This window comes from Microtus pennsylvanicus, chromosome 9 (assembly GCF_037038515.1).
Source record: "Microtus pennsylvanicus isolate mMicPen1 chromosome 9, mMicPen1.hap1, whole genome shotgun sequence".
In the NCBI taxonomy this organism is placed as follows: Eukaryota; Metazoa; Chordata; class Mammalia; order Rodentia; family Cricetidae; genus Microtus; species Microtus pennsylvanicus.
The window spans coordinates 103,267,952-103,287,106 of record NC_134587.1 but is presented as its reverse complement, the minus strand read 5'-3'; the positions used below and the strand labels follow the sequence as shown (position 1 = coordinate 103,287,106).

Below are 19,155 nucleotides of genomic sequence, written 5' to 3'. Positions count from 1 at the left end.
CAATACACAGGGTAAAATGTAGCAGCTAATTCCATATTAAAAGACACCTTATCATTTCTCTCCAGAAAGCACAGGTCATACACAAGTCAAAAGAAAAATTACTATTTTATATCACATGTAGGGTCAGGTTTATAAAAGATATCTGAAATTCTAAAACTAAATTAAATGACAAAGAAGACTAGACATTGCCAAAATCAATCCTGAAAAAAAATTACTGAAGGGCTAAGCTGTTGAGAGTACGGTTGTCATTTCAAAATGCTTCCAGGAAGACTGAGCCGTGAGGAGTGAGGGAGTGAGGCAGGTGAAGGCTCTGTGGGGTAGGAGGTGGCAGCTTCGAGGGTCTGGAGAAGCTAGACCCCATATGGTGAGGCAGTACCCATGGATCTCAAGGTCCAGCTAATGCGCAGGGCATGGGAACAGAACCAAGAGGAAGTGTTCTCAAGCAAGCGACAGCCTGCAACTCTCCACCAGCAGAGGGCGCGCTTTCTCAAGCGCTCTCTCTCTCCTCTCTCTCTCTCTCTCTCTCTCTCTCTCTCTCTCTCTCTCTCTCTCTCTCTCTCTCTCTCTCTCTCTCTCTCTCTCTCTCTCTCTCTCTGTTTTCAGATTCCTAGGAAGGATGCAGATGTGGTAAAGGGGAACTTTTTGTAATACAAAGGCGAGGACGTGGTAGCTGACTCCATCAACAAGATTAGTTTAAGGTAACAGGGCCAGAAAAAAAAAAAGGCACAGAGCAGTGCGCCTGTGGCACCAGAAAGTCTTCAAAAAGAAAAGTGTGTGTCCCATGCCGTTAGGAATAGACTCATCTATTGATCCACCAATTGGTCTATACCAGTAACTATTTATCTATAGTCATGGGTATCCAGAAAGAGTAAAAGTACATATTGCCACTTAGTGTCTTAGAGCCCCAGTTGCTGTGAAGAGGCACCATTATTATCAGCAGCTCTTATAAAGGGAAGTGTGTTATTGGGGCTGACTTACACGTTCAAAGGTGTAGTCCGTTATTGTCACGGCAGAATGCATGGCGACACACAGACACACATGGTACTGGAGAGGGAACCGAAAGTTCGTTTTCTTCTGGACCGGCAGTCTGCAGGAAGAAAGAGACAGAGTGGCCTGGCTTGAGCATCTGATACCTACCTCAGAGACACACCCTCTCCAACCAGGCCACACCTCCACCATCAAGGCACACCTCCTGCTAGTGTTGCTCCCTTTGAGTTTAGGGGACCGTTTTCATTCAAACCACTACATCCAGCAAGGGAGAATAAAATTACTTGTAAAATATGAATGGGAAAGATTAAGTTTTGGGAAAGAAATGAATGAGGGCTAGGGAGTTCTGTTCTAGAGGGGTGGGACCTGGGAGAATGGAGCCAGCAAATGAGGCAGAGTAAAGTCTCAAGCAATAGCCAACGTTATTCAGAGCATCAGACAATCTATATTATGGTGGCCAAGAGGAATCACGTGAGTAAAGTGGACAACACAAGGGAACACGACATGTGATAGGCAAGCTGCACCTGTCCAACACTTGCTTTTCCATAAAGGCAGCCCCTAATATCCATACACCCAAAGAGTCTGGAATGTTCGGGTGCAAACTCCACCCCAACTCCCCCATGGGTGGCTCCAGCCCTGAGAAAGCCCGCCATCTGTGGCTCAACCCCGGAGAGCGTTAAAAAGCCCCACTTCACTGGTTCCCCTCATCGTCTTCTCAACTTCCCCCGGGGCCACCCAGGAATGCTCTGCTCAGAGCAATCCTGGATTTATTAATTCAGTTCGATTGGGTTATCACATTGGCAGAGGCGGAATTTTCAATAACCAGGGATTTGATTCAGTTTAACAGTGACGGATGATCTGAAGTAAGCTCGCTCCTATCCGCCTGTCTGCTGCCCCTGGCATTCCAAGAACAAGTCCGTATTTTGAAGAAACTGAGATGACAAGACATTTGTCTTGTTTTCGTGGACTTTTCTCACACGCATTTAGAAATCTCACAGAGTTCCACTCTTGACCCATGTCCCAACACTAGATGAACACTTTGGTTGATACAGTGATTGCCATGCAAGCCTGGGAACCTGAATTTGGTTAGCAGAACTGACAGAAATATACATCTGTAGGAGGCAGCCATAATAAGATAAATATGAACAGATCGCCCAAAGGAAGTTTATTACTTCCAACCGTTATCACCTGCCAGTGTAGGACTCAGCCAATGATAAATTTAATGGAGGCCTGAGTCTCAGTAATTTACCCTGAAGTAATACCTGGTTGCAAGAAGGACCATAAACTAAGATTACCTGAGCACCACCCAAGAACAGACCATCCAAAGGAAATGCCTAACATTCCAACCACTGTAAATCGGATCACAACTAGCACACACTCACCAGGACACCCCTAGATAAATATCAGCCAATCAGGGGTCCTGAACCTCAGAAACCCCTCACCCCTACCTTTACTACTATAAAAACCCAACTCTAACTGAGCTCGGGGCTCTCTGTTTATTCCAATACATTGGATTGTGGAGAGAGCGAGTTTGCAAACTTGCATAAAATAAAGGCTCTTTGCTTTTACATATGAGACTTGGTCTCCTTGTTGGCTTTTGGGGGACTTCGCGGATTTGGGCATAACAACATCTATGTAATCCCAGCACAGGAAAAGTAGAAGTGGGCAGATTTCTGAGGCTCATGGAAAGCCAACCCAGCCTACTTAGCAACTTCTAGGTCAGAAAGAACCCCCTTTTCCAAGGAAAGTTACTGGCTGTAGGAAGCACAGCCTAGAGTAAGCATTGGAGAAACCAGACCCACTTAGCTCACAAGTTTGTTTCTTCAATGGAAAGAAGAATAGCGTCTGGTCACCTGAATACAGAAATCGAAGTGGTCAACAACTTAGTGATCCTTTGCTATTCTAGTAGGAGCCAGCATCCACCAGAATTTCCCCCAAATACTGAGAATTCTTTAGGCCCTAAGCCTGGGTTTTGCCTTTCAGTGAATAGAACTAGCACCATGTGCTTTGCCTTCGCCACCAATAGAATCCACCCTTCCTTGTGCCTATTACAAATTCTTCCATTATACCCTAGCTCTGAGCACTGCTTGCCAATCAATACAACTCAGACTTAGGATAAAGGTCTTGGGTACTTTGGTAGAGTGGCTACTTTTTGCAAGTGGTAATTTTGCAAGAAATTTCGTGTGTAAGAAATAAAACCATGGAATCAAACTCTTTGGAAGTTTTGGTCCAGTCTGACTGATCAAGTCCAGTTGTACTAAGTTTTCCTTCTTACCTCTCTACAGTTGGCTTCTCTGATGGCTGTGAGTGCTGCAGGAGCTCCGGCATATGAGAAACCACATCAGAGATTTTCTCTGGACTCCACATGCTCCCCCTCTCCCCCCACACACACGAAGATAAAGGAAATGAAGATGACAAGAGATACATCACACAACTAGGTGATTATAAAACAAAAAATATAGGGAAAAGGTCTAATTTTACAGGAAAAACTGAATAAGGAGATGGAAAATTAAAAGAAATCCTAGAAGATAGAGAAGGCAAGATGTTCCATATCCAGCCTATACAAATCCTACCTGGAAATTCAAAGGGGCCACAGAATATCAGAAATGAATAAGAGAATGCCAAAACCCAGGAAACAACAGAAATTAAGAAATGATTCTACAAGGAAATTGGTCTGTCCACAAAGGAAAATAAACTAAACGAAGATGATTGAAGAGCCATTTCCACAATGGTTGAGAGTATTGAAAACTTTTTAAAAAATACTTATTTCTCTTTGAAGACAGTCTGTTGACGTACTTGCTAATTGGCAGTTTGGTCTTTCTGCAATTTATGTTTGCTGTTCTTTATAAACTCTAGATATCAGCCTCCCGAAGCATGGATGGCAGAGTTTTCTCCCATCCTGTCCACTGTTTGTTCAGCTTGGCTTCCTTTACAGTGTAGAAACTTAATGTCATTTGTCCCAATTTACTAAATGAGTGGCACCTGTGCTGTTGAAGCCCAGCTCAGAAGTGTCTTGCCTGACTACATCATGAAGTTTATCTATTATGTTTTCGTTTAGTGGTTTCAGCATTTCAGATTCTAAATTAAAGTCATTGGCGCATCACAAGGTGACAATATGGGCCTGCTGTCATTTTTCTGAAGGTGTAAGTACATTGACATCACTGCCACTGTTAAATAGCCAGCCTTCTATCCACTTTACTTTATGCTAACAGCTGTGTGGTGATGGTCCTCTGTTCTGTTTCACTGGTCTACGTGTCTGTTTTGTGCCTGTACCATGTTCTCTTTGTCACAATAGCATTATAGTGTAATCTGAGGTTATGTATTGTGTTTTTTTTCTGTAGTGTTGCTTTGGCTATTGGTGGTCTGTTATGTTTCTGTCAGTGTAAGAATATGGAGACCCTTGCTATGTCTGTATCTTCTGTGGTTTCTTTCATCAGTGTCCAGAAATTTTCACTGTAGAGTTCTTTCATTTCCTTAGTTAATGCTATTCCTGTTATGCCCATATTTGCAAAGTTCTCTAGAATCAACAAGGAGACCGAGACTCATATGTAAAAGCAAAGAACCTTTATTCTACATAAGTTTGCAAACTCAGACTCTCCATGTCCAACGTATTGGAGTGATCAGAGAGCCCTGAGCTCAGTTAGAGTTGGATTTTTATAGTAGTAAAGGTGGGGGTGAGGGATTTCTAAGGTTCAGGCCCCCTGGTTGGCTGATGTTTGTCTAGGGGTGTCCTTGTGAATGTGTCCTGGCAGGTGATCCTATCTACAAAGGTTAGAACTTTAGGAATTTTCTTTTGATGGTCTGTTCCTGGGCAGTACCTGGGTAATCTCAGTTTATGGTCCTTCCTGCAATGAGGTATTGCCTCAGGGAAAACTACTGAGATTCAGGCCTCTGTTGAGCTTATTATGGCTAGGCCCTACAATTCCTATGTAAGTGTTTTACATTTGGGAGGAGTTATTATGAAAGGCATATTTTCCTAATTCCTTTGCCAGTGAGTTCATTATTGGTAGATATGAAAGCCCCTGATTATTTTGAAAGTCAGCTTTGTATCCTGCAAGTTTACTAAAAGTGTCCACTAGATGGAAGAGTTTTCTGGTAGAGATTATAGGGTCTTTTAGATATGGATAATATAGTTTATCAATAGGGATAATTTGACTTCTTTCTTTACTTTGTATACTTCCATATCTTTCTCTTTTCTTGTTGCTCTAGTTAAGATGCCAAGTGCTGTACTGAGAAAGAGTGCCAACAATGGCATCCTTGGTACAGATTTTAAAAGAAATGCTCAAAGTCTCCCATAGAAAAATGTTGCTTATATGTTTGTTGTCCATATCCTTTATGATTTTGAGATATGTTGTACCTGTTCCTAATTTCTCCAGGACTTCTACCATAAAGGCATGTTGATCTTTGATTACTACATTTTTGGTGGTCATGTGATTTCTTTAGGTTTATATGTATAGTGTAATTGTGTTATACTCACTGATATGTGTACATTGAACCAACCTTGCATCACAATGAAGCTCATCACTTAGTCATGATGTACAATAATCTCAATGCATTTTAATTATATTGTGTATTTTAAACACATTTGAATTATGTAATATATTTTGAATTAGTTTAGTTTGTAATTATATTTTGTTCACAATTTTTGTAACTCTACTCATCATGGAAATGAGTCTATAATTGTTGTGTTTTTATCCAGTTTTATTCAGGATAATACTGGCTTCATAAAATGAATTTGGTACTCCTTCATTTTCTATTTTGAGAAAAAAATCCAGAAGTGTTTGTATTAGGACTTTTTTTTAAAGTTTGGTAGAATTCAGTCATGAGTCCCTCTGATCCTGGGTCTTTCTTTTGGGGAGACTTTTAATTTCCGCTCTAATGTCATTGCTTGTAATAAACATGTTTAATTATATTTATATCTTCAGAGTTTAACTTTGGTGTGTCAGACACGTTATTAGCTCTTCAGAATATGAATTTCAAAGTATTCCTTAATAACCCTATAGATTTCATTCGAGTCTGCTGTTACAAGTCTCCTTTTATCTTTCTTCTACTATTGGAAAAACGAAGGCTGATCTTCGACAACTCTGGGACACAGCTCATGGCCTCTAGGGGGCATCCAGGTCCCGTGATGTTTTCTCCGGACAAGGCGCTCGCCCCTGGAGAGCTGCCTCCTGACAGATGCTCAGCACGGCCTTCCAGACAAAAACACGAGAAGAGGGAAATACGAGCATCCTCGGGCACGACTGCCATTTCTGGGCCAGTGTAACGACTGTAAATCCACGGCGGACGGAAAAAAACCAAGTCTGCATTTCCGGGGACGTTTTAGAGAACGCACTGGCCCCTCCCCTTCCGGTCCGTTCCCAGGCGCTTCCCCCAGACCCACGTGTGTTTGCACAGGGCTGAAGTTGGAGGTGCAGCGGCCGGAGTCCGTGAGGTTGTTGTGTCTGGACGCCGCGGGGCCTCGGTGGCCAGGACATCGCCATGGTGGGCGGCGCGGTCGCTGGGTTGTCGCGGGAGGCTCTGGTTGGGTGGACGGGAATGGTAAACTCGGACCCGGGAGAGGCCGGGACGCGGAGCGGCTGCCTGGGCGGTGCTGGCCGTGGGTGTCTGTCTCTCCCGGGATCCTAGAGCTTCCGCGCTTCCCCACCTCTCCTTGAGTGTCTGCCCCGGGATTGGAGTGATCCTGTCCTTCCCCACCTCGCCCTTTGATCGGAGCGTTCCCGTGCTTTCCTGCCTCACCTTGTAGCGTGGTCCGCTTTCTCGTGTCTTCTTCCCCAAGAGGAAGCCCTCCACCTTTGCATCTTCACTAATATCACATTTCTGGGTCCACCCACCTCTGCCCCTGGGCAGATACATATCCTCCTTGTGCTGGGCACAGGCCCCCACAGGGTGTATCGGTGCACAGCCCTTCGGTGTCCCGTTCTGACTTTTGCTCTTTCCCCATTCCTTCTGGGCAACGATGTTGTTTTGTTAGTATTTTCAAACAAAGTAGTTACTTAAGAGTGTTCATAAAGCATACTTGAGTATAAGGGGCTCATTCACAGAATCAGAATGTTATGCTTATAATTGATACTGTGTCAATTCAATTGAATCAGAATATAAGCCCAGGAGATTTTGTTCTTTGCATTAAATCTTGTGGTTTTGTTTCTTTAACTTAAAATCTTTGAAAGCTGTAAAGCCGTTACATAATTCCATGCTCCTCTTACACTGGAAATTCTAAGGCTTTAAAAGAAAACGTGTGTAGTTATCCCAGTGCGAACAGGGAGTGACAGAAATGGAAGTGAGTCCTTTGATAACTTGAAAACTGTTAAAAAAAATTATACACACCTTGATTTCTTTGCAGTATTTTTTCTGTTAGTATTTGTGGCAGATTTCTCTCCAAACCCTGCCCAACTCTTGGAGTTGATATGTACAAAAGTGAGTCGTTGTGGGGCTGGAGAAATGGCTCAGTGGTTAGGAGTTTGTTTGCTGTGCAACTATGAGAACCTGTGTTCAGATCCTACAACCCATGAAACACACAGGTGCACAGCCATAGCCCGATGGCTCTGCGGTCAGAAACAGGAGTCTCGCTGGGTCTCTGTGGCTGCCAGGCTAGCCCAAAAGCATAAAATCCTGCTCGGGGAGAGAACCACCTCAAAGAAATAGAGGAGAGCAATAGAAGGGGATGCCCGATGCCCTCCTCTGGCCTCTGTGCATGCACAACACAGCACAACACACACATACCAAACATATTTAAAAATCAATCAAGTCACTAGAAACATCCTACTCTCAGTTAAAATAGCCTACCGCATTTTGCAAAAGTTTTTGCTTGATTTATGTTTTCCTTGAAAAATTTTTAATCCCTTTTCTCATTTGCCCCTTCTTCCTCCAGAGATATAGAACGACACAAAAGGATATGTGTGCTGTGTTTTTATGGTTTTAAAGTTATTTTTTTGTATATAACCAACTTCCAGTTATACCTTGGATTTTGGCCTTGTACATGTTGTCTCTGTTCAGATTTATGGAAAAGTGTTCAGAGAATTGTCAGAAGAATGAATGCATGTGTGAATGAGGAATTGATGGACATTTTAATCACTTGGAGAGTTGTTTTGATGATTATTTTGAGCTGTGTTTTCTCAAAGGAGAAGGAAAGGGGAAGGTTATAGACCGATGACCAGAAGGGACAGGTTCTGGGTTGGCATGAGCTTCAGTAGGATGGGGAGGGAGAGCTGTGTGGAGGGTGAGGCATGTGATGCTGGAGAAGAGGGTCGGGAAGGGATTAGCATCTGTGCTGCAGATTGGGGCTGTTCTCATTACATAGGTGAAGGAATCTTACACTAGATTAGCACTATAGATGAGAGGCTGTGTGCCTTCTTTGTAAAAAGGTCTAACAGATGTGCCCACAAAGCATCCTGTGCCTGATCATGAGGGTTGAATGAAGGTAACTGACCGTGTTTGAAAGATTCAAGAGCTCTCTGACTTTTAGAGGGTGAATATTGAAGAGACCAACACCTGCTCCTTAATAGAGGGTGTTTTTTTTTTTTGTTTTTGTTTTTGTCGGTAGTGATCACCCCCCCCCCCCCCGAGATTACAAAATATATATATATTCTTTTCTGCAGCACTAAAGTTTGGTCTGTAGACCACAGGGTGGAGGTGGCTTCCCTGAGTTTTTCGTTTTCATACGGCTGGAGAGGAGAGCAGGCTTTTAATTCTCAAAGACTCTCTGGGAGTTGTGGTCTAACAAGGTCAGGGAGACTCCTTAACTGAACCAGGAGAATGAACTATTTAGTTCTTATTTTGGGTTCTTGTTATACAAAGTCAAACCTGACTCAAGTAATAGGGTAGGCCAAAATACAGGAGTGCACAATTGAAAAACTCACTTTCAATGTATAATGTCTTTGAGGACTGGATTCTGACTGCCCCTCCTGGTAAGGCTTGAGTGGGAGAAATACTTTTCCCTGCTGTGTGTGTGCTGGCTTTGAAATGTTCTTTTTGTTTTTGTTCCTAACTTCTTGGTTTGAACCAGCCAGGTTTGGTCAGCTCTGATTTTACATGCACCATTGTCCCATTCTCTTGCATATGCCACAGTGAAATGCCTGTTAAAATTCTATCTTCTTCAACATTAGAAATGCCCTAACTATAGCCAGCATTTCCAACCACGCTCCCTGTGTGGCCTGATTGCATTGGACATTTCTGAATAGATCACTTCTGTGATGACCATGGGGGAGCGAAGACTGTCTGAATCTCTCAGATGTTTGGTTTAGCTCCTGAGGCCTAGTGTGATGTCTCTAGTTCTTTATATTTCCTGAAGATCATTTTGTGACTGGACTCACATAATATATTTGACTACATGTGTTTTATCTTTTAGCCTAAAGGACTGAAAGGAAAAATTGTAGGTCGAGAAAAAAAAGTCATCCACCCGTACAGTAGGAAAGCAGCCCAGATTACAAGAGAGTCTCACAAGCAAGACAGGAAGGAAAGGTAAGTGTCCAGACCTGTTAGTGTTGTGCACTAGGGAAAGCTCCTCCATGCATCTACACGTCAGGCGTGCTCCTCAATTTCCACCCCTGCTTTTCCCGTGCTCTTGTTCTGAGGTGATGGTCTTACAGAGCAGACCTAAAATGTAAGTTTCAGTAGCAGCTCACGGTGAGGATAGTGAGAATTAACACAGGTTGAAGGATAAAGAGGGAGAGGTTATATTTTCTATATCATAGGAGTCATGGAAGAGTCCCCAAGAGCAGAGTTGAGAGGCAGAGGGAGGACGCTGCTGCCCAAGGCATTTCTGTCGTGCTGCGGTGTTGACATGACACAGGAAACAGGGACGGTGTGGGTAGACCCTTGCGGCTGGTGCTCAGAGGTTGGCTAGAGGGTCACACGTTAGGGAGCAGTCAGCATTTGTGGGTCGGGTGGATTGGGACTAGGAGACTAGATCACCGAATGAGTGCTGTAGATGGGAGAGAGAATGTAGCCGCTGCCCTGGTCAGCTGGCCTATCGTCTCAGAGTTGGGCAGGGTTTGGAGAGAAATCTGCCACGGATACTAAAAGGAAAAACATACTAAAGAGAATCAAGGTGTTTTTTATCTTTTTAACAGATTTAAAGAACCTTGTTCTGGAAATTTTTTAATTTGCTTACACAGTTACAGGGAGAGAGGGTCTGAGACTGAGGGGAAAGATCAAATAGAAGCCGTTTCTGTTGCTTTGGCCTAGCCTTGCTGATCCAGTGAGTGTAAGCGGTGTCCAGAGAGTGGCTGGAGGAAACTTGTCCACTTTTATTGCATTTTAATACCTTACCTAAGACAAAGCCTCTTTTAGTGAAGCTGGGCTGTTTTACAGTGATTTGGTTAGACGTTTCCTAGGAGAAACTGATGACATAGTCTAACTTTCTTTATTGCGGGGTATGTCTCTTTTCTACATAAAGATGTATGGTGGCATTACTGTTAAAATAGTGTTCAAATTTCAGGTGTTTATCACTTAGCATTTTTGTTATTCTTTTAAATATGATTTACTACATCTACAGAGTTATAATTTTTACTATTGCCCATATGTGTATTTCTCAAACTTAATTTGACCCGAGATGCTCATATTAGAGCAGTGTTTTCTGCTCCAGGATTTCCCGCTCTGAAGATCGGCTGTGGGAGTGGACTTGGTATTTCCAGGTGCTTTCCAGATGCTGCTGCCGGCATAGTATAGCCCAGTTAGACCTTTGTTGGCCTGAGCAGTACTGGTCTTCTGGGGTTTCTGTAGTCACTAGCAGGCTGAAGCAACATTCTAGTGACATCTTATTCCAGCGATTTAAAAGATAATCATTCCATTCCATGTTTCTTTGTTGTTAAAATTGACTTTTATATGTAATAAAATACATATAAAAAATATCAAAGTTCTCTGGGAAGTTTTTCTTTCCGATATTTTTGACAGATTTCTAAGCCCCTGCTTTGGAAATTTTCTAATTTATATGCACCTTTTGGTTCAAGATTGAAGAATGAGAGGGCCTTACGTCTCAACCTTATTGGTAAGTGGGTTTGGGTGCTTGAAATTCTGACTACATACAATAGAGTAAAATTTTGTTCTAAACCAATTTTGCTATTAATTTTATCCGATTTTTAAAAAAGCTGACTTAACTAAAAGAACACAAATGAACTGGAGCGAAGCACTTGACTTTCAGAATAAATTGCTAGTACTCCATGCAGCTCAGCCTGGCAGAAGCTTCAGTCCTGTTCACGTCCACATCCTAGCTCACGTTTAACCCCCTCTTCCAACAACCGAGGTTATGAAGGGTATGGCTGTGTTAGCTTGCTGCAGCTCATCCCTAAGAGAGTTGGTTTCTAAAGAGGAAAAGGTTTTCTTTGGCATATGGTGGTGGAGGGACTGATAGCAGTGCAGAAGGTGTGGCAGAGGGGGCGTGTGCTAGTAGAACAAGCTGCTTACCTCATCCTGGCATCTCAGTGATGTGAGAGTGCCCACTGGGCTTCACCTCTCAGAGGTCTCATCATCGCCCGGTAGCACCAGGTGCTAGAGCACACGTGTTTAAGACACGGCCTCTGGGAAGAATGTAGACCCGAGCTACAGCAATAGCTTACGTCTTGTGGAGCAGCCGGTTCATGGTTAGTAGGGTGCATACATGTTCGTCCTTTTTCCTCTCCCCCTTTAGCAAATACTATTTTTATCCTTGATCAAATTTTAAAATACTTTACATAAGTTACGTGTTTGCTTTAAAAGAGCTTGGAATTTCCTATTCTATGAATCCATCTTTCTTCTGTTCCCTGATGTTAGACAGGAAATGTATGGGCCTGGAGAGATGACTTGATAGTTAAGAGGGTAGGCATATTGCTCTTGCAGAGTTCAGTTCCCAGAATCCACACAGGGAGGCTTACAACTACCTACAGATCCTGCTCCATGGAACCAACACCCTCTTCTGGCATCTGGACGCTGCACTCATGTACCTAAACACACACACACACACGCTCATAACTGAAATAAAAACAGATTGTTTAAAAGGAAAGAAGAGTATGGAGAAAAACACCACTTCCATCCTTGTCTCTTTCTTTAAATTGTTGCAGTTTCATTTCTGACAAATGGGTTTCATTGACTCAGCTACACAGATCTTTCTAGTTATAAATGAGATAGTTATGCCTTGATTTTTAATGCTTTAATGTGGATGATTGTGAGGAAAGCCTGTGTCTACATGAAGTTTGTGGCACTAAATTTGTTTGGTACTTACTTATAGGTGACAAACTTCGGTGGTTTCATGATCATCTGGATACAAAAAAAACAAGATATTCAAAGAAGGATGCCTGTGAATTAATTGAAAGGTAAACACGGGGCATATTGTAAGCAAAGGGTCAGAAAAGAGAATCCCAGCCTGGTTCTCAGGAGATAGCTGTGCTCTGGATTTGGATGTGACTAGATGGGCTTTTTAACAGGAAGACTTGAGTTTGTGTCCAACCTGACCCCCTCTTAGCTTCCTAGGACTAGGGAGGCTTCCTGGGAAAGCATTGTCTGCACTGCCCTGGGTGTTAGGTTGAGGTGAGGTAGCATGAAAGCGTCTGCACTGAGAGAATGGTGTCCAGAAGGTCTCAGAGGTAGGGCCGGAAGCTGATGGGTGGAGGGGCCCACCAGCGTTTCCTGTGACTGGCACAGCAAGCTCAAGGTTAGTGTAACCGGTGCTACAGGGACAGCTGGCTTTTAACAGCGTTAGTGACCCTCTGAGTTCAGACCTTATCTGAGGACATAGGGAGCTCTGGGAGGGCTTTGCAAGAAACTTGTGTAGTCATCATGCATATACTTCAGGTCACAGCCATAGAATGAGGATGGCTGAGAAGGGGCAGTGGTGGTGCTGAGGACTCTTACGAGGCTGGTGGGACGTCCGGGCACAGTACTGCCGTCCTCTGCGTAGTTAGCCGTAGCCTAGTGGAGAGCTGGAATGCAGCGACGCTGGTAGGTAGAACTTAGGTGTACAATAGGGAGAGACGCACAGAGAGGGTGGATGCCTCTAAATCTCCCGTGGAATGTCACACTGTGTCCGGAGGTGTCCTGAGCTCAGACGATGGAGCAGGCGTGATGCTAATGTCTGTGATGGGTGAGATGCTGAGGTCAAGGAAGAAATCCAGTCGGTCACTCAGTGTGAGGGTCCTCAGTTCAGCAGACAGCCTGCTGGGATTTTTTCACTGAAGAAATGGTTGGATTATTCATGAATGTGATCAGAAAGGCTGAGGAGCTGAGGAATTTGATTATGCTAATAGTCAAAGGACAGGGACACTTGGGCACTACACTAAAATGAATTAATATAGACCTTGTAGCTCATCATTTTCATATTTTTCAGGTACTTGAGTCGATTCAGCAGTGAGCTGGAGCAGATTGAGCTGCATAACAGCATCAAGGACAGACAGGGCCGGCGTCACCACTCCCGGGAGACGGTCATCAAGCAGACGATGGAGCGGGAGCGCCAGCAGTATGGCGGCTATGGCTTTGGTGGGTACTCTCTGACTCATTGTGCCTTTTGAAATAGAATCTGATTTATGATGGACTCCAGAGGTTCACTCTATTGATTTATCTTGAGTCTCTTCTGGCTTTATTTCCTTGTGACAGGGACAGCTATGACAGTTGATGTCTGTCATCTCCTGTGAGAGCTGCTTCTTCCTAGCACACACCCTGCCTGTCTTCTCCCATCTCCAGACAGCTGTCCCGTCTTCCCACCAGGACAACTCTCGCTCTCCAAGCCACATTAAGGCATTGTCTTTGTTAGCCTCCTTCCTAAGCATAAGTATAGCGCACTACCAGTTGACAACACTGACGATCGCTGGCCAGCTCAGTAGGCTGAGCTGATGACCTTAGACTGACTGGTGCCCATTCCAAGGGCAATACAGATAATACTGTCACTATTTTTTTAAAATAATGATTTTGTGACAACTTATGCTGGAGAGGTTGTGGGGAAAGGGAACACTTCTGCATTGCTGGTGGGGATGCAAGCTGGTACAGCCCCTTTGGATGTCAGTGTGGCGATTTCTCAGAAAATTAGGAAACAACCTTCCTCAAGACCTAGTAATACCATTTTGGGTATTGCTCAATTGTGCCACAAGGACATGTGCTCAACCATGTTTATAGCAGCTTTGTTTGTCATAGCCAGAACCTGGAAACAACCTAAATGTCCCTCGACCGAAGAATGGATTAGAAAAATGTGGTACATTTACACAGTGGAGTACTACACAGCAGAAAAAATAACGACAGCTTGAATTTTGCAGGAAAATAAATGGAACTAGAAAACATTATTTTGAGTGAGGTAACCCAGACACAGAAAGACAATTATCACATGTACTCACTCATAGGTGGTTTTTAAACATAAAGCAAAGAAAGCCAGTGTACAAACCACAATCCCAGAGAATTTAGACAACACTAAGAGAATTACGTAGATCTAATCTACATGGGAAGTAGAAAGTATAAAAAGACAAGATCTCCTGAGTAAATTGGGAGCATGAGGACCTTGGGGGAGGATTGAAGGGGAAAGGGGACAGGCAGGGAGGGGAACAGAGAAAAATGTAGAGCTCAATAAATATCATAGAAAAAAATAATAAAATTCCCCAAAAAATGATTTTGGCTAAAGCCTACCTACATCTGTGTGGCTTAGGAAACCAGATGAGCAGCAGCAGAGTCTCCCGCAGAGAAGTATTCTGTCCCTCGCAGAGCTCGGCAGAGTTTGACAGTTGTCCTGCCACCGTCTTCGTTTGTGTTTCTTGCCTGGCCCTGGGGGCTTTGGTGTTAACGTATATTGTCTTTGTTAAAATATCAAGTTTTAATATGAAGAGCGTGAACATATAAGATCCCAAAGAACTCTGGAAAATACTAGAAACTGCAGTGTGTAGACTTCCCCTTCACTGCTAAAATGTGTTTCTTAACTTAGAATAAATTAAAAAAGGAAAGCCTATTTTTCAGAACTAGGCACATTCACACTTGATCCCTGGAACCCACTGGAAAAGTGAACATCCTCGTTTTCCTCAAAATAAAAATAAAATAGATGGGAGGGGGAGTGATGAGGAGGGAAGGAGGGCAGGGAAACTACAGCCTGGTTGTAAAATGAATTAATTAAAAAATAAACCAGGCCTGGTGACACACAGCCTTAATCTCAGCCCTTGGAGGCAGAGGCAGCTGGCTCTCTTTGAGTTCCTGGCCTTCCTGGTCTACATAGTTCTAGAACAGCTTGAGCTACATAGAGAGCCACTGTCTCAAAAACTATAAACTAAAAAGAGGACATATTTCTCTGGCTCAAAAGTCCCTGACACCGTACAAGAGTGGCATCGCGCTTCCGCTACTCCTGTGATGTTCATACACTTACTTCCTGTGAATATAAGATGTCGTGTGTGTGCCTTTTTTTGTCGCTAAGACAAAATACCCTGGCAAAAGCAATGGAAGGGGGGGAGGCTTATTTTGGCTCACAGCATAAGCCTGTTGTAGTGATGAAGATTCAGCTGTGATGCTGTATGACTCCGGATCCACCATGGATGCTGGTGCTATGTGCTCCCTTTTCATTCAGTCTGGGATCCAGCCCAGAAAGTGGTGCTGCTCGGCACTCTTCAGTGAGCCTGCTTTTAAGGTGCTGCCCATGGGCATCCCTAGGCCCTTCTCCCAGGTGATTCTGGATCTCATGTAATTAACAATTGGGACTAAGGACCACAGTTCCACCTTTGCCAACTTGACACCCAAACATATTACTTTAAACATGCCTTCCTCCTCAAAGCCATCTTACGTTGCAGATTTTAAAAATTCCAGTTCTCCTTAAAAGTCCCTGTCTGAGAGTCAAAGTCAGTCTCTTAACTGAGCTCCCATGTTAGTTACAGGGTAACTTAAATTGTATCGAACTTGTTTGAGGTCCCAATGATTGTAATTCTTTTTAAACTTTTCATAATTATGAATGGTGCTATTTTATTAATGTTAAATAATCTTTGAAATCCGGTAAATTCTACCAATGTGACATGAGGTGTGTGTTTAATAACTTGTCTTCTATAGCACTACATTATAAACACCCACGTTTGCTGTGCCGACAGATGCACCCTATGTAACAGCCCTGCTGGCTTCCCGACACTGAACTCTGTTCTTCCCAGGCCTGGTATTTGTGTTGACTGTAGCAGCCCTTTGAAGGTGGTTTTTTTTGAGGGGTGGGGAGACAGCTCAGCAGTACTAACCACCAGTTCAGGTGGCTCACAAGTGCCTGCACCTCCAGCTTTAAAGGTTCCCACGCCTCTGGACTCTGCAGGCACCTGCGTGTCCATGTTGTACACAGTCACTTTTACACATATATTTACAAAGGTTTTTGTCTTGTTAACATCAGGTACTGTGTTGTATGTGCAATAACAAGTGAAAATACAGCAAGCAATTTAGAAAGAAAATGTCTAATGGCTATTATATTCTTTTTCAGAGATCCCAGACATTTTAGACACTAATAATCTGCAGACTTTTCGGTGAGTTTTTGAGATCCTTTGAAGTTTCATGTGAAATACATAAGGCATGAACTCCCCCGGGTGTAGATGTTAGTAAAAACGAAAGTGGAGAGCATTCTGTAGGCGTTCCCCCCTGTAGCTGTGCTCGAGTGAGCGTGCAGCTGCTGCTGGAGACGCTCCTTCTCTTTCCCAGAACAGTAGGACAGTAGAGATGTCTCTTCTCCCCAGTGCAAATTTTTATTTCTTGAAGCTAAATAGCAAGAACAGAAGAATAAAACTGACGCCAGGGCAAGAGTCTTGTCACTGAGAACCTTTAGTGCATGGCTCTCTGATTCTGCCCTGGTAACCGTGGAGACTGCTGAGCTGGAAAAACAGATTTCTGCTTATTAGAAAATGTTTTTTATTAGTAATTGTGGTCTTTACTAAAGCATGTTAGGGAGCGTTTTTCCTTCTGTTCCTCTGAAGAGGCAGGTAGGACTTTTTCTGTCTCTTCTTATCTCTCTCTGTGTCTCTCTTCCATTCTCTTCTTTCTTCCCTTCCCATTCGCTTTATCTCAAATAAACTCCAGACTCAAAAAACAAACAAACAAACATGTTAGGGACTGAATTTTTTAGAATTGAAATTAGATAAATTTAAATCCACTGTGCTCCGTGTTTCTGAGGCAGTGTATTCTGCCTCTTCCACAGCCAGGGAGAGGAGATGAGCTTAGTGTGTTAGCATTCCTAGGCTGCTCTGCAGGCAGGCCAGCTGCAGAGCAAGAGAAGCTACCTTCACTGACGTAGTTCTAACTGCTGAGGGTCTTGAGACTTTTTAGGGTAGGGAGAAGAAGGGAAGCTCAGAGCCTATGATGTGTGTGTGCATATGTGAAGTTTAGAGTGTAGGGTTCTGTGCAAGCAGCACCAGCATAGCAGTAGTAGCAAGTCCTGGGCCTGGGCTGTTGCCCCACCCCCCAGCTTAGTGCTATTTCACACGCATGTGAAATCCATGGATGTGAGGTCTTCCTTCCGCAGGCAGAGCTCCGAACATGGCTGCCCTGCCGTGCTATCACTGCCCTCAATGCTACACTCTTTTTTTTCCTTTTCCTAGGGAATGGGATTTTGATCTGAAGAAATTGCCAAACATCAAAATGAGGAAACTTTGTGCTAATGATGCAGTTCCTAAGAAGCGCAAGCAGAAACCCATTTTAAATATAGACAAAGATTTAGGGGAATTAGATCTAACTGGGGACCCTGGAGACTCTGAAGATGGGAAATTGGAACCAACAAGTGAAGCAAGTGAGTCGGATGAAGAAATGATCCCGGTGCCTGCCTGCTCTTAGTGAAATCCCTTGAGACCCTCCCATCCTGCTCATTGGTTATGCTGCATAATCATGGGGGTGGGGCTGCTGAGATGGCTCAGCAGGGGCCATGCTGCCAAGCCTGACTGCCAGAGTTTGAGTCCCAGAATCCATGGTTGAAAGAACAGGTGCTGTAAGTTTTCTTCTAAATCCGCATGCACACCATGGCATGTGTGTGTGTGCACAAATAAATTTTTAGTGATTATTTATATGTATTTGCTGCTTAACTCATTCTCAAATAAGTCATTTGCAGTTTCAAAATAGGTTTATGATTTTTAAGAATAAAAGCTTTCTTTTTTTTAAAATTGCTTTTAAAATACAGAGATTGTGTTAATCTACTTTTCATTATAGCTAAATACTTGGGATTGGAAACGCAGATGAGACTAAATAGTAACAGTGTAGTTGTGGAGAAGCTTCTCTGTCTGCATCACGTCATAGCCACAGCGTCATTGATAGAAAGCGAGACAGGGTGTGCGGCAGGGAGATGAGCCAGCCCTACCTCCTGAAGTCCTGCCAGCTCTGAACATCACCGTTCTGGTGGGGAGCAGGGGAGACAGTTTTCTGGCACATAAATGGGATATGTTATCTACATCCAAAACAGCATTGACCTTCAAAGGCCATTTAACCTGAATTTTGCTGAAGGGAAAATTGGAAAAATGGGGTTAAGAAGACGGCTTGGTCAGTGAAGTGCTATAGAGGGCCTGAGTCTCTTTCCTTAGCAGGGCTGTGTGGCAGGTTTCTAGTGTCTCAGTGCTGGGGGATGGGAGGGTGTAGAGACAGTAGACAGGAACAGAGTGATCAGTCTGGCTCAGTGGTCCGTGTGTGAGAGTCTGAAGGGTCAGTGTTCTCAACCCCACTGCCACCAGCTGCCCTCGGCCGGACACAGCACGGGATTGCACTGATGGGCTTTGTTCTTGGGTGGCATTTTTACTGTGTGCCATTGTGCATTGGAGGTAACTTGTTCTGTGATTTTCTAGAGAAACACTCCAAATTTGGATTGGTTCTCAGAAGACAATTTGGACTTTTGAAAAATGTTGGAACTATTCAAGGTTCATGGAGACTTTAGATGACGATGGTGTTTAACTAAATGCATTTGGGGATACCCATAGACTTGAGGCCAAAGTCAGAATGTTGTGGTTTAAATTCTCACGCTTGGGACATGCAGACTGCACCTTCTGGGGCTGTTCTCACGGTTGTGGAGTATTTATGAGATAGGGCTTGGCTGTCCATAGGGGCAGCTCTTTGAAGGCTATAACCTGCCTGGGTTTGGTATGGGAGGTCCTTCTATGTTGCTTTATTGGTTAATAAATAAAGAACTGCTTTGAGCCTATGGCAGGGAAGAACAGAACTAGGCTGGGAAAGCTGGGCTGTATGCTGGAGAAAGAAGGGTTGGGGTCAGAAGTCATGGAGCCACCGGAGACAGAT

General features: G+C 43.7%; 1 protein-coding gene across 1 annotated transcript; it reads left to right on the top strand.

Moving 5' to 3' along the window:
* Window positions 1-6,346: 6,346 nt before the first annotated feature.
* Window positions 6,347-17,941, top strand: Tma16 (translation machinery associated 16 homolog). The gene is made up of 7 exons (XM_075986892.1): window positions 6,347-6,471; window positions 9,335-9,447; window positions 10,938-10,975; window positions 12,191-12,275; window positions 13,286-13,434; window positions 16,373-16,415; window positions 17,481-17,941. The coding sequence occupies exons 1-7, from the start codon at window positions 6,469-6,471 to the stop codon at window positions 17,710-17,712; spliced, it is 663 nt and encodes a 220-aa protein (XP_075843007.1). The 5' UTR covers window positions 6,347-6,468; the 3' UTR covers window positions 17,713-17,941.
* Window positions 17,942-19,155: the final 1,214 nt, after the last annotated feature.

Bases quoted from the DNA above. Each gene is read 5' to 3' on its own strand.
- Tma16 (XM_075986892.1), top strand. The intron at 9,448-10,937 runs GTAAGTGTCCAG...TTTTGGTTCAAG, and splicing joins AAGCAAGACAGGAAGGAAAG to ATTGAAGAATGAGAGGGCCT. The intron at 12,276-13,285 runs GTAAACACGGGG...CATATTTTTCAG, and splicing joins GCCTGTGAATTAATTGAAAG to GTACTTGAGTCGATTCAGCA.